Raw genomic sequence first — 24,975 nt, forward strand, 5'->3', positions numbered from 1 at the left:
CTTCCTAACGGGCCGACCCCAGGTGGTGAGGGTAGGCAACAACATCTCCACCCCGCTGATCCTCAACACGGGGGCCCCACAAGGGTGGGGGGAACACCCCCCTATCCACATTGATGGAACAGTAGTGGAGAGGGTAGCAAGTTTTAAGTTCCTCGGCATACACATCACAGACAAACTGAATTGGTCCACCCACACAGACAGCATCGTGAAGAAGGCGCAGCAGCGCCTCTTCAACCTCAGAAGGCTGAAGAAATTTGGCTTGTCACCAAAAGCACTCACAAACTTCTACAGATGCACAATCGAGAGCATCCTGGCGGGCTGGCGCCTGGTACGGCAACTGCTCCACCCACAACCGTAAGGCTCTCCAGAGGGTAGTGAGGTCTGCACAACGCATCACCGGGGACAAACTACCTGCCCTCCAGGACACCTACACCACCCGATGTTACAGGAAGGCCATAAAGATCATCAAGAACAACAACCACCGAGCCACTGCCTGTTCACCCCGCTCTCATCCAGAAGGCGAGGTCAGTACAGGTGCATCAAAGCTGGGACCGAGAGACTGAAAAACAGCTTCTATCTCAAGGCCATCAGACTGTTAAACAGCCACCACTAACATTGATTGGCTGCTGCCAACACACTGACTCAACTCCAGCCACTTTAATAATGAGAATTGATGGGAAATTATGTAAAATATATCACTAGCCACTTTAAACAATGCTACCTAATATAATGTTTACATACCCTACATTATTCATCTCATATGTATACATATATACTGTACTCTATATCATCTACTGCATCTTTATGTAATACATGTATCACTAGCCACTTTAACTATGCCACTTTGTTTACATACTCATCTTATATGTATATACTGTACTCGATACCATCTACTGTATCTTGCCTATGCCGCTCTGTACCATCACTCATTCATATATCTTTATGTACATATTCTTTATCCCCCTACACGTGTGTGTATAAGACAGTAGTTTTGGAATTGTTAGTTAGATTACTTGTTGGTTATTAATGCATTGTCGGAACTGGAAGCACAAGCATTTCGCTACACTCGCATTAACATCTGCTAACCATGTGTATGTGACAAATAAAATTTGATTTGATTTGATTTTGACAAGGTACAATAGGTACCCTAGTTAGCGAGCTCGGTAAAACTTGTTAACATAAATATTTACATTGTCCACACTGTAACAATTTAAGCCTACTAGCAAGTATGTGCCCCCAGGCCTGCTGGGAACCAAAAGTCATTCCGCAACCTAAGAATATTAAAGCCCCCTTTAATGGTTCAAATAGCAGTCCAATCAGCCTGTTACCACTTTTGGGAAAAAAGGGATTTGACCACAGTGCTATTTTACAGTAGTCAAATTGACAACAGATCTTCAGCAAGCTTGTAGGGAAGGACATTCAACAAGCGCTGATGACTGATTGGCTGAGAGAAATTGATGCTAGAAAGATTGTGGGGGCTGTTTTGTTAGACTTCAGTGGCGCTCTTGACATATCGATCACAGTCTGCTGCTGGAAGCTCTCTAGGACCCTTACTTTTCCCAATCTTTACTAACGGCATGCCACTGGCTTTAAGTAAAGCGGCTTTAAGTAATACGTAGAATGTATGCACACATGACTGTAAGTCGCTTTGGATAAAAGCGTCAGCTAAATGGCATATATTATTATATTATTATTATTATATTAATGCGGATGACTCAACACTATACACGTCAGATACGACAGCGACTGCAACACTTAACAAAGAAGTGGTGTACCGTTAGCGCCCCACCTCGACAACATCCGGTGAAATTGCAGAGCGCGAAATTAAAACATTTGTAATATTTAACATTCATGAAAATACAAGTGTCTTACATTGTCTAAAAGCTTAACTTCTTGTTAATCCAGTTGCTTTGTCAGATTTCCAAAAGGCTTTACTGTGAAAGCACACCATGCGATTATCTGAGGACAGCGCCCCGCAAACAAAAGCATTACATACACGAAAGTCAGAAATATCGATAAAAAAAGTCACCTACCTTTGAAGATCTTCCTATGGTTGCAATCCCAGCTACATAACAAATGGTCCTTTTGTTCGATAAAGTCCTTCTTTATATCCCAAAAAAGGCAGTTTAGTTGGTGCGCTTGACTCAATAATCCACCGGTTTCCATCGTTCAAAATACATACAAATGAATCCCGAAAGTTACCAATAAACTTTGTCCAAACAAGTCAAACTGCGTTTCTAATCAATCCTCAGGTACCCTAATATGTAAATAAATGATCAAATTTAAGACGGAGAATAGTATGTTCACCTGCTATATCAGTTCTGTTATACTCACATACATTGTTTTAACCGTTTTGGAAACTAGAGTGTTTTCTATCCAATACTACCAATTATATGCATATCCTAGCTTCTGGGCCTGAGTAACAAAATAGATAAAAATACACTTTGTGGAACAGCGGGACTGTGAAGCAACACAAACATAGGCACATTCACATACACACAAATGATAACATACGCACTATACACACACGTACACGTGGATTTTGTATTATAGATATGTGGTATTGGTGGAGTAGGGACCTGAGGGCACAATGTGTTGTGAAATCTGTGAATGTATTGTAATGTTTAAAAAATGGTATAACTGCCTTAATTTTGCTGGACCCCATTAAGAGGAGCTGTTACAACTACAAATATGTGTGTGGCGTCAATATGTGTGTGTTAGTGTGTACGTTGATGTAGTGTGTGTGTGTGTGTGTGTGTGTGTGTGTGTGTGTGTGTGTGTGTGTGTGTGTGTGTGTGTGTGTGTGTGTGTGTGTGTGTGTGTGTGTGTGTGTGTGTGTGTGTGTGTGTGTGTGTGTGTGTGCGCGTGCGTGTGTGTGTGTTGGAGTGTCAGTGTAGTTTGTGTGAGTGTGTGGGTAGAGTCAAGTGAGTGTGCATAAAGACAGTTCAAGAGAGTCAGTGCAAAAAAAATATAATACATAAATAAATAGTAAAGGGGATCAATGTAAATAGTAAATTGTCCAGATAGACATTTGATGAGCTGTTCAGCAGTCTTAGGCCTCAGGATAGAAGCTGTTCAGGGGTCTTTTGGTCTAGACTTGGCGCTCCGGTACTGCTTGCCATGCGGTAAAAGAGAGAACAGTCAATGACTTGGGTGGCTGGAGTCTTCAACAATTTTTTGGGCCTTCCTCTGATTTTGGGCCTTCCAAGCCATGAGGCCAAAGGAATTCTCCGTATAGCTCCGGGACAGGATTGTGTCGAGGCACAGATCTGGGGAAGGGTACCACAACATTTCTGCAGCATTGAAGGTCCCCCAGAGCACAGTGGTCTCCATCATTCTTAAGCAATCGTGGGAGAAGGGCCTTGGTCATGGAGGTGACCAAGAACCTGATGGTCACTCTGACAGAGCTCCAGAGATCCTCTGTGGAGATGGCAGAACCTTTCAGAAAGACAACAATTTATGCAGCACTCCACCAATCAGGCCTTTATGGTAGAGTGGCCAGATGGAAGCCACTCCTCATTAAAAGGCACGACAGCCCACTTGGAGTTTGCCAAAAAGCACCTAAAGGACTGTCAGACCATGAGAAACAAGATTCTCTGGTCTGATGAAACCAAGATTGAACTATTTGTCCTGAATGCCAAATGTGACGTTTGGGGGAAACCTGGAACCATCCCTACGGTGATCCATGGTGGTGGCAGCATTATGCTGTGGTGATGTTTTTCAGCGTCAGGGACTGGGAGACTAGTCAGGATTGAGGGAAAGATGAACGCAGTAAAGTACAGAGATATCCTTGACGAAAACCTGCTCCAGAATGCTCAGGACCTTAGACTGGGGCAAAGGTTCACCTTCCAACAGGACAACAACCCTAAGCACACAGCCAAGACAACGCAGGAGTTGCTTCAGGACAAGTCTCTGAATGTCCTTGAGTGGCACAGTCAGAGCCTGGACTTGAACCCGATCTAACATGTCTGGAGAGACATTATATTATACCCAAGAAGATTCGAGGCTGTAATTGCTACCAAAGGTGCTTCAACAAAGTACTGAGTAAAGGTTCTGAATACTTATGCAAATGTGATATTTCAGTTTAAAAACCAGTTTTTGCTTTGTCATTATGGGGTATTGTGTGTAAATTGAGGAGGGATAAAACAATTGAATCCATGTTAGAATAAGGCTGTGAGGTAACAAAATGTGGAAAAAGTCAAGGGGTCTGAATAGTTTCATGCACTGTATGTTTGAAACATTGAATTGCAATAACATTTCAGTATTGAATCGCAATAAATATAGAATCGTGTGATACATATAGAATTGCAATAAATATTGCATTGTCAATTCCCAGCCCTATAATTGACTCAACTTGTGCTCAAAATAATGGAACGTCTGAAGGATTTTACTATGTCAGTGGAGTAGAGAAATCAGATTGAAGTTGTTTCTCTTGCATTGAAGCAACTGGAGGTGCTGGCAGTAAAGGTCTTCATGGGTCCAAGAAGTTGGACCCGTTCTAAAATGGACCGGTGGCTTTCCCACCTGGACCCAATATGCATAAATACATTTTCAAAAAACAGATAACTGTTCCAAATGGACCCGAGGACAGCCGGACTCCTTCCTGAAACGGGTTGTGAAAAAACAGACTCATAAGGACCCGTGCCTGTTTCGGATCCGATAAACCCGTTCAGATCTGAGGGTAGAACGACAGAGAGAGCAAAAGAAAGCCAGTGCCATAAAAAACTAGGGATATTGGCCAAACATTTACCTAAAAACAGCTTATAACAAATTACAAAACAAAATATTCCTTGATTCAATGTGTAACATATGCTAAACTGTATAGCCTATTTGGTTTGAACTTTTCTAAAACAATAACTGTCCACCTCACAGTGGTTGATTGTGGCCGTCAGTTTGCCTCTCTCACCCTCTCTCTCCTCAGCAGCAGGCACACGTGAAGGTGAGCATCTGGAAACAATTTCTAACATACAGTATAGGCCTACGTTTTATTGAGTTTCAATTGGTAACAGACTCGCACAGTTATCACCTCACACCTAGATGGACGGGTCCAAAGGACGGGTCCAAACGGTATATGAAGTGTAATCGCACATACCTGAAACCTGTGGCAATATATCAGACCCGACCCAGATCCAAGATAAAAGTTTGAATTAAGGATCCGAACCCGCTCGGGCCCCGGTCGGATCTCGGAATTTCGGGTCTGGTGGACCCATGAATACCTCTAGCTGGCATGTTTAGATCAGCATAGACTGAAGGGATGGAGCTAGATTCCAATAATCTGATCAGAGACTTGATCAAGACCTAGTGTAACGGATGTGAAACATTTAGTTAGCGGTGTGCGCTAAATAGCGTTTCAATCGGTTACGTCACTTGCTCTGAGACCTTGAAGTAGTAGTTCCCCTTGAAGGGCCGCGGCTTTTGTGGAACGATGGGTAATGATGCACAGGGTGACTGTTGTCATTCAGAAGGTCCCTGGTTCCCCCGGGTATGGGCGAGGGGACGGAGTCTAAAAACTGTTACATTGATGCTGTTGAATTACTGGTTATAAAAGGGTGACTGTTTGTTGATAGGAGGTCCCTGGTTCGCGCCCGGGTATGGGCGAGGGGACGGACGTAAAGTTGTACTGTTACACTAGCATAACTCTGAAACATTTAGCTCTTTGCAGCAGCTACTGTATCATCGCTCCAATCCATTGATTAACATATACACAGGCCATTCTTCCCAATGGAACAAGTCAAACAACAATAGTTATAAAATGTTTTGTTGATAAGTACCCATTGATCCTGACCTCTCTCTCTCTCTCTCTCTCTCTCTCTCTCTCTCTCTCTCTCTCTCTCTCTCTCTCTCTCTCTCTCTCTCTCTCTCTCTCTCTCCATTCATTCCTTTTTCAGAGCAAAATGGAATCTTTAAGAAATAATAACCTATCCCCTTACCCAATTGGGACACAAAAGTTGTTGCCGTCTCCAATTTGTCAGTGGATCCAGAGAGCTAGGCGCTCGGTGCGAACGGCTGATATTTCATTCAGTGCAAACCTGCTTTTACTGACTCATCACTGACCTTGTCAAGCCTGAGTGTTTATGCAACGCTTTCTGTATTCCCTCTCTGTATTCCATAGCACCTGATAAGTGCTCCGGAATTGAGGTTTCTGAATTGAAAGTATCTCGGCAATGTGACCACCCCCCCTTTTTGGCATCCATTCCCGGATTGTATAAATCTGTGCGCCTCACAAGGTAAAGCAATGTAATTTGTATGCAAATGAAGTCACAGAAGCAGAGTAGGATATAGCGTACAGTATGAAATGTCAACATTTTAATCTGTCATATTATGAAGAATACGGTACACGTGCCAATAAGAGAAATCCCAAAACAAGCTAATGACAGACTGGGATAAAATAGGTAAAGAGGCTATAACCACACCACCAACATCGTCATAGTCACATTCTTTTTCATACCAAGAGATAAGTTAATAGTCTTGCCATTTATCATCTTAGCATTAGTGCCATAAAAGCATGTGATACCCTTTTGTTGCAATGCGAACAACGCCTTTCAATTTCAAAGTTGTTTTGGTACCCAAGAGCATAGACTTTGTGGATATTTCCAGGTTTCCACTACATGTAAATCTGTGGAGGCTAGAAGTTTTTCATTTGACATAATGTAATGCCTGTGCTGGCAGCCTTATGGCTGGGTTTGAGAGAGTGGGTTTAGAGGGCCATCTCGCTCTCAGACACCACATCTGACAATGTTTGGGCTGAAGGAGTTTCGAGGGGTTCGATATCACTGCAGCATTCTGCATCTCTCACCACGCAGTCTGCACAGAGAGCGCTTGAAATGGCATATTCTTGGGGCTGATGTAACCATCCTCTTAAAAAGAGAGAAACGGCAGATGTAAAAGTTCCCCTATATCTGCAGGCTATGTTTTTCAAGAGGCCTCTTATAGCCCACCTCAGCTAAACTCGGGCCACAGAGGGCTATTGTCTCATCACATACTCATGAGCAAGAAGGGTTTATTTGCTTTCAGCTAGCTTCATACCCATCTGGCCTGTAGAAAATCAATTGGACAAAAAGTTATTTGCACAATAAATAGATTTGAATACCTACCACAAACACAAGTGCAGCAATTCTTTGTGAGTCTTTCAATGGCTGACGCCACTACAGTCAATGTGCCAGCTTTTCCATGCCAGACAAGTCTTTCTGTGGAAATTAACTGTGAACAGTCGCTCTCATAGAGCTTGTGATGCTGTACTGCAGTGGTCATCAACCTTTTGTGAGTCAAGATCACTTTGAGTCAAAATGCAAGCCGAGATCTACCGCTGAGATTTTTTTTCGAAACCACTTAGAAAACATACGCCTATGCAACATTAACCTATTAAAAACAGTACTGTGTTAATGAGAGTTGTGCAGTAGGCTATAGGCCAAATACATTATCATCGCATATTAGCTTTGCTTGAATTGCCCTGCCAATGCATTTTTGTTTTGACCATTTAAAAATATATATATTTCAACACTGGTAATAGATCAGTTGTTGTATTACTTGTGAGGCACAGTTGAGTGACCATACATTTAAATAATGTGCTTTTAATATTACTGTGCTGGTGGTGCCTGCATCTGATGGTCAGTCTCACTGCTCTCCCTTACCTCCGCTGACACTGACCAAAAAGGGACACCGTCTTCCAACTGATGGCGAAACTTGAGTTGCACATCATTATTTCTACCTCATGCACAAATGAATGTTACTCCTATGAACAGAGATCGTTAAATATTCCTTGACATTAAAAAAGACCCAAGCTTCTAATAATAACAATGCAAGTCTATCGATACACTTTTCCTACTCAATCATTACAGCTGCAGTGTTGGTTGTAAGGCGAGTAGAAGTAGGAAGAGCCAACTGAATCAGGTGCACCTACCTCCAACAATGCGAGACAAATATAAAATAAAAAATAGGAACACAAGGCTTGATCATTGGATTTTTTACAGAAATGTTTGGTGATCGACTAGAAATGTCTTGGAGATCGACCAGTCGATCACAAATGATCAGTCGGTGACAACTGCTGTACTGTAACTTCCTTGTCCGGGGCAAAAACTCAAAGAAAAACTTCAAAGGCCTGTGATTATCCCAGGGGCAGTACTGGAAGTAGTGATATGACAACGGTAAACTTTTTTTAGAGGCAAACATGGACCTCTTATGTGGGTTAAGAGACAAGGAGCAAGACTTAGCAGTTACGCTACTGGGTTGTAAAATGCTCTTTCTGTAAAGAATGAAGACGAAATGTCAATTGTGCAGAGGTCGGTGAAGTACCCATGTTGCTTTGTGTTTTTCTTTGCAGAAAAAAGTCTGATATACTGTGATGCAAGTGTAAAGGTTTACAGCACAGGTGGCTGCTGAGGGGAGCACGCCTCATAATAATGGCAGGAACGGAGCGAATGAAATGTCGTCAAACACATGAAAACCATGTGTTTGATGTATTTGATACCATTCTACTGATTCGGCTCCAGCCATTACCACGAGCCCGTCCTCCCCTATTAAGGTGCCACCAACCTCCTGTGGTGTACAGAGAATACATAACTACGTACACTGCTATTGCACCAACCTATCTGTAACTACAGTTGAAGTTGGAAGTTTACATACACCTTAGCCAAATACATTTAAACTCAGTTTTTCACAATTCCTGACATTTAATCCTAGTAAAAAGGACCTGTTTTAGGTCAGTTATGATCACCACTTTATTTTAAGAACGTGAAATTTCCGAATAATAGTAGAGAGTGATTTATTTCAGCTTTTATTTCTTTCATCATATTCCCAGTGGGTCAAAGGTTTACATACACTCAATTAGTATTTGGTAGCATTGCCTTTAAATTGGTTAACGTGGGTCAAATGTTTCGGAGAGCCTTCCACAAGCTTCCCACAAAAAGTTGGGTGAATTTTGGCCCATTCCTCCTGACAGAGCTGGTGGTACTGAGTCAGATTTGTAGGCCTCCTTGCTCGCACACACTTTTTCAGTTCTGCTCACAGTTTTGTTATAGGACTGAGGTCAGGGCTTTGTGATGGCCACTCCAATACCTTGACTTTGTTGTCCTTAAGCCATTTTTTGTCCTTAGCCATTCTTCAGCTTGCAAGCCTCCCCCTTTTTCCTCCAAACATAACGATGGCCATTATAGCCAAACAATTATATTTTTCTTTCATCAGACCAGAGGACATTTCTCCAACATTACAATCTTTGTCCCTATGTGCAGATGCAAATCATAGTCTGGCTTTTTTTTATGGCGGTTTTGGAGCAGTGGCTTCTTCCTTGCTGAGTGGCCTTTCAGGTTATGTTGATATAGGACACGTTTTACTGTGGATATAGAAACCTTTATACCTGTTTATTCCAGCATCTTCACAAGGTCTTTTGCTGTTGTTCTGGGATTGATTTTTACTCTTCGCACCAAATATTCATCTCTAGGAGACAGAACGCGTCTCCTTCCTGAGCGGTATAACGGCTGCGTGGACCCATGGTGTTTATACTTGCGTACTATTGTTTGATGAATGTGGTACCTTCAGGCATTTGGAAATTGCTCCAAAGGATGAACAAGACTTGTGGAGGTCTTAGCTGAATTCTTTTGAATTTCTCATGATGTCAAGCAAAGAAGCACTGAGTTTGAAGGTAGGCCTTGAAATACCTCCACAGGTACACCTCCAAATGACTCAAATTATGTCAATTAGCCTATCTGAAGCTTCTAAAGCAATGACATTATTTTCAGGAATTTTCCAAGCTGTGGGCACAGTCAACTTAGTGTATGTAAAATTCTGACCCACTGGAATTGTGATACAGTGAATTATAAGTGAAATAATCTGTCTGTAAACCATAGTTGGAAAAATTACTTGTGTCATGCACAAGTAGATGTCCTAACAGACTTGCCAAAACTTTAGTTTGTTAACAAGACATTTGTTGAGTGGTTGAAAAATGAGTTTTAATGACTCCAACCTAAGTGTCTGTAAACTTCTGACTTCAGCTGTACATCGTGTAACTACTATAATGTCAATAGGTTACATGGTTTTATTGTCACTTGACAAAGTGAAAACTGGAGGTTTTCTGATGATATTTATTCGTAGTGGTGTTATTAGCAGTATCAGCACAACACCTTTTCACTTTAACATATAATACTGCCTGAATTAATTTGATCCCAGTGAAAAACAACACACAAGTGTTGTTTCTTGAGGAAATATCTTCAAGCGACATATAAATAGTATTGTTACATGAAGGAATGTCAATTTCATACCACCAGAATAATAATGTTCCCTGTAGTGCTGCAAACCCCTTTACCCCTAATGAGCAACAACAGTGTGCAAATCGCTTGATTTTCCAACCTTTATCAAAATTATACAACACCGTAACATGGGTATGGCGTGCCGTATTCCATACAGAACAGACTTGTTAGCAGAACACGGGATATTAACACATGAAATCCCTGCCTGGCTTGATATTGTCACCTCCCCCCTATAATTTGATATTCCACATCAAGTCCCAATTGGCTGCAATGAGTCCTGATTCCTGCAGTGCCCGGGTACTGCGATATCCCCTGATAGCCACTGCTACTAGCCGAGCTCGGCAGCCTTCATTCATATTTCATGAGGATAGGTGGCTTACAAAAGGAACACATTACACTGTGAGAATCAGACTCTCCTTAACACAGAGCCGGTACACTCCTACATTTTCATGCCATCATTAGAGGCAACCCCCTCGCCGTGTGGTTTTCACAAGGCTGTAATAGGTGATGTAAGTAATGAATGACCAATTATTTCATACAAATTGTAATCAATATTTTATATTAATCAGGCAAAAGACCTTTTCCCACTTTGCAGCGCTGAGCGAGGCACGATCATGTAGTGGTTTAATGACTATGTAGTGACATGGGGAATCTGTCCATTCATTAGATAACAATTAATCAAATTGGGAATTGGAATTGATTTTTGATTTAGTGGGTGTTCACACACAGATGCTACTCCCACCCTGCAAGATAGATATTTGAAGACATTGACATAAAAACATGCATGGAAGATTGAATACAGGTTACAGATACAAATGGAAATATTGAAGCTAAAAGGAGTGTCGTTTCATGAACAGGTACACCGTACTTGAAATGGATTTGATGGAGATCTACTCTGAGCACTCTAACTGGGGAGTCCTATGGTATTTCAACTTGAAAGGCTATATAGTGGAAATGGCAACATAGCAGAACAGATTTGGTGAGAGGTTTCATAAATCCACGGTGTAAAAGGCTGGTGATTTTCTGACAGCCCTTTTTTGTATTTTTTATTTGACCTTAATTGATACAGGTTTTTCCTCATTGAGATAACATCTCTTTTCCAAGAGAGACCTGGTCCAATAGCAGCAGGGGGAAACAGCGTTTCAGACAAAACAACTTACATACACCAACACAACGTTAAACAAAACAATAAACACGCATACAGTACAACAATTACACATTACGTTAAAAACTCGAAAGGCTTGACTAAAAGCCGCCGTCCTAAAGACAGTTACACTCTTCTATGATATGTACATCGATCAAGTGTTTAAACTCCACCAACGAAACTAGATCATCAGATTTAAAAATGTTCAGGAGAGAATTCCAGGACCACGGAGCCAAGTAACTAAACCTATTTCTACCATGACCTGTTCTAATGTTTGGTTCTGTTAGAAGCAAATCAGAATGGGACCATAATTGATATTTATTTACCAACCTGAATAGAAAAAGAACAGAGATAAAATGGCATTTTACCCAATATGGCCTTATAAATCAGTGTATACCAGTGTTTAAGCCTACACAAGGTCAATGACGACCAGCCAACAGCGCTGTAGAGATCACAAGGATGTGTTAGACGTGTTTGATTGTAATGAACCTGAGGGCTGCATGATACACTGAATCAAGTGCTCTCAGGGTAGTGGCTGAGGCCTGCATATATATAACATCACTAAAATCTAAAAGCGCCAGTAATGTACATCGTACCAGCTCCTTCTTGGCCTCCAAAGAAAAACAAGCCTTCTAGGCGATAGCGATAGATTAATGTGTGTACAATGTTCCCTCTGCATGGCGTGCTGGCAGGTGGCTGAGGGTGGAAGGTCACAGCAAGTCACGAAACAGCTAGCTCTAAACCTTGTTTACTGTACCCTTCGAGACAACATTTAGTCATACATTTAATTAAACTTTCAGAAGTGTTTACTAGATTATGGCGCATTCATTTTGAAGTTTTATCAGCGATTTCCTTCAGACAACATCCCATCATGGCGCCCCTCAGAGAAGTGACGCACACGAACATCCCCCAAACTCCCTTAATTACACCCAACAATGATATAGATGACAACAGCTAAGCATAATAATTTGGAGGTTGGGAACACCAGGGGAAGCAGATTGGCCATTACCCTTAAAAAGGTATCAATTTAGGGTTAATAACTAGTTGTGTTTGGGACAGTAATGTGGCGAGATGGCTCCCCTGATGGAGCTGGAAGAGACACAAAGAGATGGAACTGTTGCAGACGGACCGTAACAAGAGATTGGATTCCAAGGGGAGATCATCGCTTAAGTCAGAGCAGAGAGCCTAATGATATAATAGAGAAGTCTGAAAATTATGGAAGGTTATTATGGACCCAATTTAAGAGGGAGGACTTCTCCTGTTGATGCACCGACGCGCCTTATCAAGTGCTGTTTATTTATATTCCCTGTGATGGATTCGTCACATCTGGCAGAGGTTTTTGAGTGCAAACAAATCAAGCTAAGCACATAAGTCGATAATACAGTCTGTCAGGCACCACCTAATGTTTTTTAAACACCTAAAACCAAGTGATACAATTTGATATCATCTGAAATGTAATGCAGTTCTCACACTCAAGAGTGGAGGGACTGGACGGATGGAAGGAAGGATTTCTCTGGCTCCCTCATCTGTATTCTGCTACTGTCCACATGAATGAATCCGATAGTGATGGTCTGTTTCTCTCCCACTGTCTCCCTCCCTTCCTCCATCTCTCTCTATACCTGTTCTCTCTGCCATGACCCTTCACTGTCTTTCCCTGTCTATTTTCTCTCCTCCATTTTCTTCTTATCCACTCTGTACTCTCTCCTCCTCAAATCCATCCCTCATCTCTCCTTCATCTTGTACGTCCTCATCTTCACTTTCATTTCCTCTCCCCCTCTACTTGCTCTCTCATTCCCACCTTCTTCTCTTATCTACCTCACCTCTCTCTCATCCACTCTTTTTGGCTCTCTGTCTTGCTCTCCTCAACACATTCCCATCTTCACTCATATCTCTCTCTTGCTCCTACGTATCTCCACCCCTCCATTCCTCTCTTTCACACTCTTCCCTCACATCGCCCTCCTCACTACCTCTCTTGCAACCCCTCCACTTCTCTTTCTTTTCAACCCTCTATCTTCCCCCTCTCTCTTTCTCACCATCTTTCCCTCTCTACGCCTTCAACCCCTTCTCTCACCCCCTCCCTCCATACCTCTACTGCTCTCTCTTTTACCCCTCCCCGTCCACCATTCCACTTCCTTCTCTCCTTCATCCCTTCCCTTTGTCCATCTCTCCTCTCTCTAATTCCCTCCCTCCTCCTCTCCCCACAGGTGGTGTGTGCATTGCCCAGTCTCTGAAGATCCCCAGGGAGCCCAAGCCGGGGGAGTTTGACAAGCTTATTCTGCGATTGCTTGAGACCTCCAACGCCCGAGCCGTCATCATGTTTGCCAATGAGGACGACATTAGGTGTGTGTCTCTGTCTCTCACACACACACACACAGTCAGTGCACTCCTTCAGTCAGTGCACTCTAGTCACCATCAAGTTAAAAACAGTGTTTTATCCTCCATCAATTAATCCACAAACCCTTCACTGTGGATTGAGATAACAATGTTCCGATTAACTCCGGGACACTATAGGTAAGACGGCCTGTCTATGTGGTGGAGTGCATTGTATTGCAGTTCCTTTCAGCACATAAAGAACTCTGGTTATCTCGCCTTGATCTGAATAAGATTGAATTAAGTGGCAATGATCATCTGCACATTTGAATACTAGAACTCGAATGAAAGCTGTCTCAACTGAACACCTGCAACTCGAAAGATGGAGAAAAAAACGATATTTCTAATGCTCCTCAACCGAAAGCTCAGCACCTGAGGGTAATAAGTAAACTCAGTTTCCCAAACTCCAGAGGACTGGGTAGAGCCACAGATCTTTCTTAAAATGGTTATATTAGACCGGATCTCCCTGAGGTTGAACTGAGGAGGAGTTGAGAACGTCTGGTGAGGGTGGCTTTGCAGGAATAAAAACTGTAATATGGTTTCCTTCCACATTTACCAATTTCTTTAAATAGCTATATGGAAGCCATCAGGTTAGCAAAGCTTAGCTGGATCGTTGGAGATATTGGATACGTATCTCAGTTTGGACAATGACAGTTGAATATCTTTCCCTCTCTCTTTATAATTGTATATATATATATTTTTTAATTGAACCATTATATAGCCATTATTTAATTTATTTAATTATTTAATTTAACCATCATTATTTTATACCACATTTTCATTTACAGCCATGACCTAGGGAAAAGTTATAGGGGAGAGGAGGGGGGATGAATGAGCCGATTGGAAGCTGGGGACGATTAGGTGGCCATGATGGTACAGTATGAGGGCCAGATTGGCAATTTAGTCAGGAAAAAGGGTTAACACCCCTACTCTTACGCTAAGTGGCATGGGATCTTTTAGTGACCACAGATAGTCAGGACACCCCTTTAATTCTCATCAAAAAGACGGTACCCTACACAGGGAAATATCCCCAATCACCGCCCTGGGGAATTGGGATCTTTTTATAGACGAGAGGAAAGAGTGCCTCCTACTGGCTCTCCACAACACTTCCAGCAGCATCTGGTCTCCCATCCAGGACCGACCCTACTTAGCATCAGTGGCAAGCCAGTGGTGGGATGCAGGGTGGTATGCTGTTGGATGATGTTGCGGTTGGGGTCGAACATATACAAGAAGTGAATCGGAATTAAGTTAATTTAAATTCAGTGAATCGAAATTCATTGATTCGGAATGAAACAACTTTGTCTTCTTCTCACAGGCGTATCCTGGACGCGGCCAAACGCAACAACGAGACTGGTCACTTCCTTTGGGTTGGCTCAGACAGCTGGGGGTCCAAGATCTCCCCTGTGGTCCAGCAGGAGAGAGTGGCAGAGGGGGCCATCACCATCCTCCCCAAGAGAGCCTCCGTGGACGGTGAGAGAACAGGAAACACTGAGCCTTATTGACCCTACTCAGCAAACAATGGGAAATAATGCATGTGTTTGAAGCACTGTGAGATGTACAACACTTTTGTGTTATTGGATGTTCAGGCTGAAATAAGTTTATTTTGTGTCTGTTTTTATTGTTCTCCTCAATTTTCATCCTTATCTCAGCCTTCGACCGTTACTTCCGGAGTCGCTCCCTCTCCAACAACAGAAGGAACGTGTGGTTCGCGGAATTTTGGGAAGAAAACTTTGCGTGCAAGTTAGGGATGCATGGCAAGCGACCTGGGAGCCCCAAGAAATGCACAGGTACAGCATGTTCTTTCTGAAGCACTGAGGGAAGAGCATTATCTGGGGACGAGGAAGAGGAAGTACCCTCCGGCAGAGGTCTGTGCGTTCCCTCAGTGCAAACCTGACTGTTTAAACAGTGCACTGCAGAGATTAGACAGTGAACAACAGAGAGGCAATAGTCTGTTGCTGGGGTGTATATTCATCCCAATGCTATACAGACCCTAACCATGATAGTCTGGACCATCTCACACCCCAGCCAATCAATGCCATGCTTTTGGTAGCCAAGAGGTGATGGATGGATGGCACAGGAGGTTTGTGGTACCTTACTTGGGAAGGACGGGCTCATGGTAATGGCCAGAGCGGAATGGTTCCCATGTGTTTGATGCCATTCCATAAGCTCTGTTCCAGCCAGTTAGGGCACTGTAATTTCATTCCACTGGAATTTTCACTTTCAATATCTCTGGGAATATGTAGTGGAAGGGGTTTGCTCTAGCTTGAAATGGGAAACATCCGTATGTAGCACTCTGCGAATGTACAGTAACTCTCCCAGGCGCAAGCAGCCATTTTGCAGAGACATGCTGTATGTCTGAAGATGTGGATGCATGTGTTTGTGTTAAAGACCTCTGGAGACAAAGGCATCGGATCCACACATTCTGTGTAAATGTGTTTCTTTGAGTGTGTGTGTGCAGGGAAACTTTACATAGTGCTTGAATTCATTATGTTTCTGTGTTTGAGCTTTTTTTCGTGACTGGGGATATGCAGAGGCAGACGGCTGTCCGTCGCCCATATCCCAGACGACACTTATTGTTCTGACACGGTGACTTGAAATAATGAGAATAATTATGGAGCTGTTGTCGCCGTGCTCTCTCTCTCTCTCTCACTCGCGCCCCCCCCTCCCCTCTCTCCTTATCTGCAATAGGATGCACACAACGCTGCAGTGCTGATAGATTCGTCTGTTAACAACACAGCCAGATCGCCTGATTATTATCTTCTTCTTTTTTAACTCAGTAGGGAAGGCATCAAATCACGACAGCGTGACAAAAAAAGGCAGTGGATTCTGTCATTAACAAAGCGGATGCGCCATGATCCAGCGAAAGCGAGTGGCACATACTAACTATTGTGTGCAGAAAATTATAAAAAGGTCTTGCACTTAAGCCGACCGAGGGAGACAGCCAGATCAGCCCGAGGGTGTTCCAAAATGAATTCCACATCACTAAGCTTAGCATATACAGCGCTTGTCTACTGAGAGTTGCATTGTGCTGACGACAATGTCCCCACTGTGTGGGCGAAAAAAAATGTAATCCTTGATGATTTTGAGGAGTTTTTCTGGAACACAGGCACTTTGGGACAAATCCTTTGGAGACCTGGCAGACACACCAAACAGGATTTGGTAAACGCACGGTGAGAGTAGCCAGGCAGCAACAGGACCGAGGGGAGAAGAAAAAAGAAACACCAATCTCAGCTTTCCAAAAATACCCCCATGTTCGTATCTCCCTCCATTATAAAGCTCATGTAATTTTGCCTGAGCAAGGTAGACGGTTTGAAATCTGTTTGCCCCTGTCAAAAGCACTCCGGGCTTTTTCACTCTATTCTTTCCCTGGTGTGGGAGCGAGGGGAGCAGCTTGAGTAAATTTTATTAGCAACTCGAGATTGAGTTTTAGTGCCGTGAGGAGAGGAGCTGCATGGGCATCTTTTATCTGGAGCTGTCGCTGTCTGCAGAGTAGTCATGCAACAAGACAAACGGCTGAATCAGCACCACCTCTGATCATTGTCCATATGTGTGTTTGTGCGTGTGTGTGTGTGTGTGTGTGCACGTGTGTGTGCTTATTTTTTTGTTTGTGGCCATTGCAATATCACACAATATCCCCATCCCTCTCTTAAACCTATAAAGAAAAGGAAAAGTGCTGACATGCTGAAGAATGCATTTTGTGTTTAGAACCAGGTGTTTGGTGCAGACATACAGTACCAGTCAAAATATGCCAAGAGTGTGCAAAGCTGCCATCAAGGCAAAGGGTGGCTACTTTGCAGAATCTCAAATTGTAAATATATTTTGATTTTATAAAGACACAAGGCGAGACCCAGATGCAGACACGGGAGGCAGATGGTTAGAGTCTCTGATATTTATTGAACAACGAGGGGCAGGCAAGAGGCAGGTCGAAGACAGGCAAGAGTTCATAACCAGGTCAGAGTCCGAACAGTACAGGGTGGCAGGCAGGCTCGAGGTCAGGCCTAGGCAGAATGGTCAGGCAGGCTCGAGGTCAGGCCTAGGCAGAATGGTCAGGCAGGCTCGAGGTCAGGTCTAGGCAGAATGGTCAGGCAGGCTCGAGGTCAGGCCTAGGCAGAATGGTCAGGTAGGCTCGAGGTCAGGCCTAGGCAGAATGGTCAGGCAGGCTCGAGGTCAGGCCTAGGCAGAATGGTCAGGCAGGCTCGAGGTCAGGCCTATGCAGAATGGTCAGGCAGGCGGGCTTGATGTCAGGGCAGGCAAAAGGTCAGAACCGGGAGGACTAGAAAAGATAGACTAGGAAAAACAGGAGCTTGGAAAAATGCTGATTGACTTGGCAAGACAGGACGAACTGGCAACAGACAAACAGAGAACACAGGTATAAATACATTGGAGGTAATGGGGAAGATGGGTGACACCTGGAGGGGGGTGAAGACAATCACAAGGACAGGTGAAACAGATCAGGGTGTGACAGATTTGTTTAACACTTTATTGGTTACTACATGATTCCATATGTGTTATTTCATAGTTTTGATGTCTTCACTATTATTCCACAATGTAGAAAATAGTAAAAAGAAAGAAAAGCCCTGGATTGAGTAGGTGTGTCCAAACTTTTGACTGGTACTGTATATGAACATTTGCGTGTATACTTACAGTGTGTGTGTGTATGTGTATGTGTATCTGTCTATGTAAGCATATGTATGCACAGACTTGTGTGTCATCACATAGACGGAGTAAACGGGAAACCGTGAAATGGATGCACCTTCGTTGGCATACAGGAAGTGCTCTCAGACATTACCATCAGATACTGTATCCTGTGAAATGTCAATGATGTTTGATTTAGCGTTGCGTCACAGCTATGCTCTCTTCTCTCATTACATCCTATGTGAGGCAAAGGTTTAGTCATACTGCAGTGCAAAGTGCCATTATACAATCACAGATGTATCCACTTGCTTCTTATGTAGTTCTTACCCTGCAGTGTTTCCTCTTCACTATTAAGTTGGGAAACCCGCCTGGCCACCACCCACTTCCAGCCTCAATTGCCCACCAGGAAACAAAGGCTTGTCCAGATACCCCAAGGCAGAATGTTCAGTCACAAACACACACTCAACATCACTGGTGGAACAGCTCTATAGTTTCTCCTACCTTGAAGCAACAAATACAGAACTGAAGCCATAGAAGTCATGGTACAAAAGCTGTTCTCCACTGGGAAACGGAAAGAGTCATAGGATCAACAGACACTTATGCACCAAGCAGTGGTACACGATCCACTGCAATGTGATATAATGCAGAACTAGTGGGTCACTTCAACAACTCAAATCAATTGTTTTGTTCTTTGAAAGTGTGTCTGTGTGTCAAGTAGGTCAGGCGTGTTAAGTGCTCTGTTAAATTATAATTGCTCTGCGTCGCAAACTCCTCATTTAGTTCTCTGTTGCTCAGTTTTTCAGTATCTTGCGGTGATGATAACATTGAATACTATGTGAGCACTTATCTTTAGTAGCGGAGGAGAGGGAATCAAAAGGAACTCAATATCGAAAGGGATATACTTCAGCTCTATGGTGCAAATGCTCTCTGGTTTTGACACGTCATATATTAAATGGAGGTTTTCACGCAATTAAATAGCTGTCACTTCATATTACAAACTGTCATTTTTTGTTATTTCTTGACAGAACTCCGGGGCCAGCATCAATCTCATCCTCATCCTCATCCTCAGGCAAAATGGTAGTGAATTGTATTCCGTGATAATGATTTCCAATGAACCCTTACCGTATTGTGTTCCTTATTCTTTCTAGTGTTTTGTTACATTTTTTTGTCTTCAGGCTATGTGGGCATTTTGGTCCATAAATCACAGTAAATAAGGGGTAAACACCCTTTTGTGGTCCTATTGATTTTCATGTATTAGTCTGAAAGAGAGAGTGAGGGGGGGTAGCGAGAGAGGGAGAGACAGAGAGGGGGAGACGGAGAGAGAGAGTCACTTGAGGGAAGGAAACATTTGAACATGCTCTATGGCTTTGTGGGGATGGTCTTGAAGGGCCTTGATCATTGATGGTAATTAATCAGGATAATTAAATATCTTTATTGACACAATGGCCTAAGGTCAGAGGGAACGGTGTCTACATTCCATCATGCTGTCCGTGCGCTGCTGGTGATATTGTCAGCATTCGTCTCTGGTGATGAGCTGTAGACATGTTCACAGTCTGTACAGTAGCTCTAAGCACCTCATTTCCCATCTCTAATTTTAGTTTTATTTTTTTAGCTTTGTTTAACTAGGCAAGTCAGTTAAGAAAAAAATCTTATTTTCAATGATGGCCTAGGAACAGTGGGTTAACTGCCTTGTTCAGGGGCAGAACAACAGATTTTTATCTTATCAGCTCAGGGATTTGATCTTGCAACCTTTCGGTTACTAGTCCAACGCTCTAACCACGAGGCTACCTGCCACCCCCAAATGAGTGTGTGTGTTCATTGTTTTTTAAAGCAATACAATAACTCCTACCACTCATCCAAGCAAGGAAATCCATGTAATGACTGCAGATTGTTTTTTCCCCCTCATCTTTGTCCCTACTGTTAATGTCATCATACTTGTGATTTCATTAGAACTAAGCACATAGGCACTTAGTCAAAATGAACAATTGAAGAAAAAAATAACTAGTGTTTCAATTAAATATTGATATAGATACTGGTATACCTACTACAGTCACATCCAAAATTGTTAAAGATGAGCAAAAAAAAAAGACCATATGAAATAAATCATACAAATACTGAGCTAAGCTCCAAACAATGTTAAAATTATGTTTTATTATACTAATTTTGTTGAATAAGTAATATAATTGGTTTCTCTAAAAAATGTGTATAAATAATTGTTGTCACTTTGTGCACCCTCCCCTTGCAAGGATAACGACACTGAACCTTTTTCTATAATGTTTTATGAGATTGGAGAACACATTGGGAAGTCTCTTAGGCCATTCCTCTATACAGAATATTTCCAGGTCCTTGATATCCTTCAGTCTGCACTTATGGACTGCCCTCTTCAATCAAAACCACAGGTTTTCAATGAGGTTCAAGTACAGGGACTGAGATGGCCATTGCAAAATGCTGATTTTTGGGCAATTAACAATTTGTGGATTTTGATGTGATTTTTTTCTCATATGAGCATAGCACCTGGTTCCAATCCAATTACTAATGCCGTTAGCAAGCTCCAGGCATTTACATTTGTTACTGTCATTAAAGTTTTTTTTCTCGCAACCTTTCCAAAGAGCCTATTGGCATGTAAGTGGCGTCAACAGTAATTGTAGATTAAGAGACTTGGTGACCCAAAGATTCAACCAATTTCTGTAATTCTCCAACTGTGGCCCTTCTTTGCCTCCAGAACATCTGACAAGTTACGCATGTGACCTCTACCAGGCAAGTTTACCACTGTTCCAGTGGTTTTGAACTTTGTCATTATTGAGCTAATAGTGGTTAGTGGTATATATGCATATTGTATGCATGCAATATAGCTCAGTATTGTTATTATTTTTTTTATAAAAAAAAGTTTTGCTCATCAAGGATTACATACAGTAACTCAATAATGCGATGGAGTATTTTCCCTTGTTTTAGGCCACAGCTTGTTTTTGTCCACATATTTCAATTTCGCTTTCCTATTATGCAACAGACAGACTTGTCCACAGATGCCCTGAGCTTTCAATATTTACGGCACAATCACTTCATGCCTTCAGTTATGACTTTCTGATGTGTTTCTGATGTATTCTAACCTTGAACAATGGCAGTAAGAATAGAAAACTAAACCGGAGCAAGATTGGTACGATTGCAGCTTTAACCAACAATGTGGATCAGAATCAATGCAGACTGCCCGGAGACAAAGAAAGCAGGCTGATGTCAATTGGACTTAATTCTAAATATTTTATTACAGATTTCTGCTTTGATGCACTTTACCTCAGCCGAGAAAAGTAGCCAATTTGTATCCTCTTTCGAAAAAGGTTGCTACTGTTCTCTTCCCCTTTTTAAATTTTATTTAACCAGGCAAGTCAGTTAAGAACAAATTCTTATTTACAATTGACGGCCTACCACATCCAAACCCAGATGACACTGGGTTAATTGTGCACCGCCCTATGGGACTCCCAATCACGGCCAGTTGTGATACAGGCTGGTATTGAACCAGGGTCTGTAATGACGCCTCTAGCACTGATATGCAGTGCCTTAAGACCGCTGTGCCACCTGGGAGCCCCCTTCAAGCATGCAAAGATACAAAATACTGAACAAATTCCCTGAAAGAGGTTGGAGTCACATGAAAGCTTACTCTTGGCAGACATTTTGTCCTGCCCATTGATGCCACATCTTTGCACTCTTGTGTGCTTGATTCCAAACATATCCAGATCAAACGTAATCTTGACAAAAACCCAGTCTGTCGCCCTTTCCCTCCATTTTTGTCTACTGGTTCTCTTCCCTCTAATGACTTGGCTTCTTGATTTGAAAGCAGAGTGACAGTCAGGGGAGGAGTCACCTTCTATTGGAGGTTGGAGATGGAAGCTAAGTGCACAGCGCTCAGGAACATTTTGGAACGTACACTTTTGATTAGGGATTTTCTTCAAAGAGTCTTATAGGGCAATATGTTACATCTTCCGCCAGACATCTTCCCAAGCTTGTTATAGTATCAAAGGCCTGCTCTTGACATTCCCCTTTGAAAGTAATGGTGAAGCTGAAGTGAATTGATGCGAAGGGTTTCTAACACCAGCCAATCTCTTAGGAGAGATAGTGTGGGTCGGACAGAATATAGGTCTGACTTACGATACAGTCGTGGCCAAAAGTTTTGAGAATGACACAAATAAACTGCTGCCTCAGTTTGTATGATGGCAATTTGCATATACTCCAGAATGTTATGAAGAGTGATCAGATTAATTTCAAAGTCCCTCTTTGCCATGCAAATGAACTGAATCCCCCAGAAACATTTCCACTGCATTTCAGCCCTGCCACAAAAGGACCAGCTGACATCATGTCAGTGACTCTCTCATTAACACAGGTGTGAGTGTTGATGAGGACAAGGCTGGAGATCACTCTGTCATGCTGATTGAGTTCGAATTACAGACTGAAAGCTTCAAAAGGAGGGTGGTGCTTGGAATCCTTGTTCTTACTCTGTCAACAATGGTTACTTGCAAGGAAATACGTGCCATCATCATTGCTTTGCACAAAAAGGGCTTCACAGGCAAGGATATTGCTGCCAGTAAGATTGCACCTAAATCAACCATTTATCGGATCATCATGAAGGAGAGCGGTTCAATTGTTGTGAAGAAGGCTTCAGGGTGCCCAAGAAAGTTCAGCAAGCACCAGGAACATCTCCTAAAGTTGATTCAGCTGCGGGATCGGGGAACCACCAGTACAGAGCTTGCTCAGGATTGGCAGCAAGCAGGTGTGAGTGCATCTGCACGTACAGTGAGGCAAAGACTTTTCGAGGATTGCCTGGTGTCCAGAAGGGCAGCAAAGAAGCCACTTCTCTCCAGGAAAAACATCAGTGACAGACTGATATTTTGCAAAAGGTACATGGACTGGACTGCTGAGGACTGGGGTAAAGTAATTTTCTCTGATGAATCCCCTTTCCGATTGTTTGGGGCATCCGGAAAAAAGCTTGTCCGGAGAAGACAAGGTGAGCGCTACCATCAGTCCTGTGTCATGCCAACAGTAAAGACAATTAATGTGTGGGGTTGCTTCTCAGCCAAGGGAGTGGGGTGAGTAAGCCCACCCAATTTTACCTAAGAACACATCCATGAATAAAGAATGGTACCAACACATCCTCCGAGGGTAACTTCTCCCAACCATCCAGGAACAGTTCGGTGATGACCAATGCCTTTTCCAGGATGATGGAGCAACTTGCCATAAGGCAAACGTGATAACTAAGTGGCTCGGGGTACAAAACATCGATATTTTGGATCCATGGCCAGGAAACTCCCCAGACCTTAATCCCATTGAGAACTTGTGGTCAATCCTCAAGAGGCAGGTGGACAAACAAAAACCCACAAAGTCAGGATGTGGCCCAGAAGTTAATTGACAGAATGCCAGGGCGGATTGCAGAGGTCTTGAAAAAGAAGGGTCAACACTGCAAATATTGACTCTTTGCATCAACTTCATGTAATTGTCAATAAAAGCCTTTGACACTTATGAAATGCTTATAATTATACTTCAGTATTCCATAGTAACATCTGAAAAAAATATCTAAAGACACTGAAGCAACAAACTTTGTGGAAATGAATATTTGTGTCATTCTCAAACTTTTTGCTTCGACTGTACACTGGCCATTAACATCCTACCTGTAGATTTTCAGCCCAACAATAATCTAGTGCACCTGATTCTAATAATTAGCTGGTTGATAAACGGAATCAGATTAGTTATAACTGAGGTTGGAGTAAAAACCTACAGGAGAGTAGTTCTCCAGGAACAGGGTTGGAGAGTACTGGTCTACGTTTACTGGATTAGACAGGACGATAGGGCTTTGAAGGCTTTGGAATGAATAGCCTTACATTTATATTTTTTATGGGCCTTGTATAGGCACTCAGTAAAGTCAGATGGTTGTAGGAAATAGATCTCAACATCTTGGACAGAATACAGTCATAAAAACAATGAACCCAGATAAGAGTGGAAAATAAGTGGCACTGGTAGTCTGAGGACTTTTATTAGTGGCCAGAAGTGTCCTGCCAGTATCCTGAAAAATTCCTTAGGGCTACTTCCTCCTTGCCAAGAAACAGGAGATCTGACAAGGATATGCAAATATCATGCCTGAATTGTATATATAGTTAATTGCTAATGTATACATTTTCTATGTAGAAAAAAAAAGACAAAAACACACATCAACTCCCACCTCCCTTCACGTCATTCGTAGCAGGCTGCTGTAATTCAAATAGAGACATGTGCAAGGCAACAAAATACACTGGGCCAGTGTGTAATTGCACATTTGCTAGTTTAAAAGCATTCTAAATATTAAATATCTTAATGAGCAAAACAGAAAGTCATTAGCAGAGCCCCTGTGAATGGAATGATATACAGTGCCTTTGGAATGTATTCAGACGACTTGACTTTTTCCACATTTTGTTAAGTTACAGGCTTATTCTAAAATGGTTTACATAAAACCATTTCCTCAGCAATCTACACACAATGCCCTATAATGATGAAGCGAAAACAGTTTTTTTTTTACATTTTTACAAAGTTATTAAAAAACAAAAACAGAATACCTTATTTACATAA

General features: G+C 42.4%; 1 protein-coding gene across 1 annotated transcript in view; it reads left to right on the plus strand.

The window, feature by feature from the left end:
- LOC118396460 (metabotropic glutamate receptor 8-like) overlaps positions 1–24,975 on the plus strand; it is a 222,338-nt gene that overhangs the window by 150,457 nt on the left and 46,906 nt on the right. Inside the window, exons 4-6 of the mRNA XM_035790696.2 lie at positions 13,590–13,725; positions 15,071–15,225; positions 15,405–15,542. Of these exons, the coding sequence (XP_035646589.1) occupies positions 13,590–13,725; positions 15,071–15,225; positions 15,405–15,542 (429 nt within the window). The remainder of the gene's footprint in view (positions 1–13,589; positions 13,726–15,070; positions 15,226–15,404; positions 15,543–24,975) is intronic.

The sequence above is a fragment of the Oncorhynchus keta genome, chromosome 17, assembly GCF_023373465.1.
Source record: "Oncorhynchus keta strain PuntledgeMale-10-30-2019 chromosome 17, Oket_V2, whole genome shotgun sequence".
Lineage (NCBI taxonomy): Eukaryota > Metazoa > Chordata > Actinopteri > Salmoniformes > Salmonidae > Oncorhynchus > Oncorhynchus keta.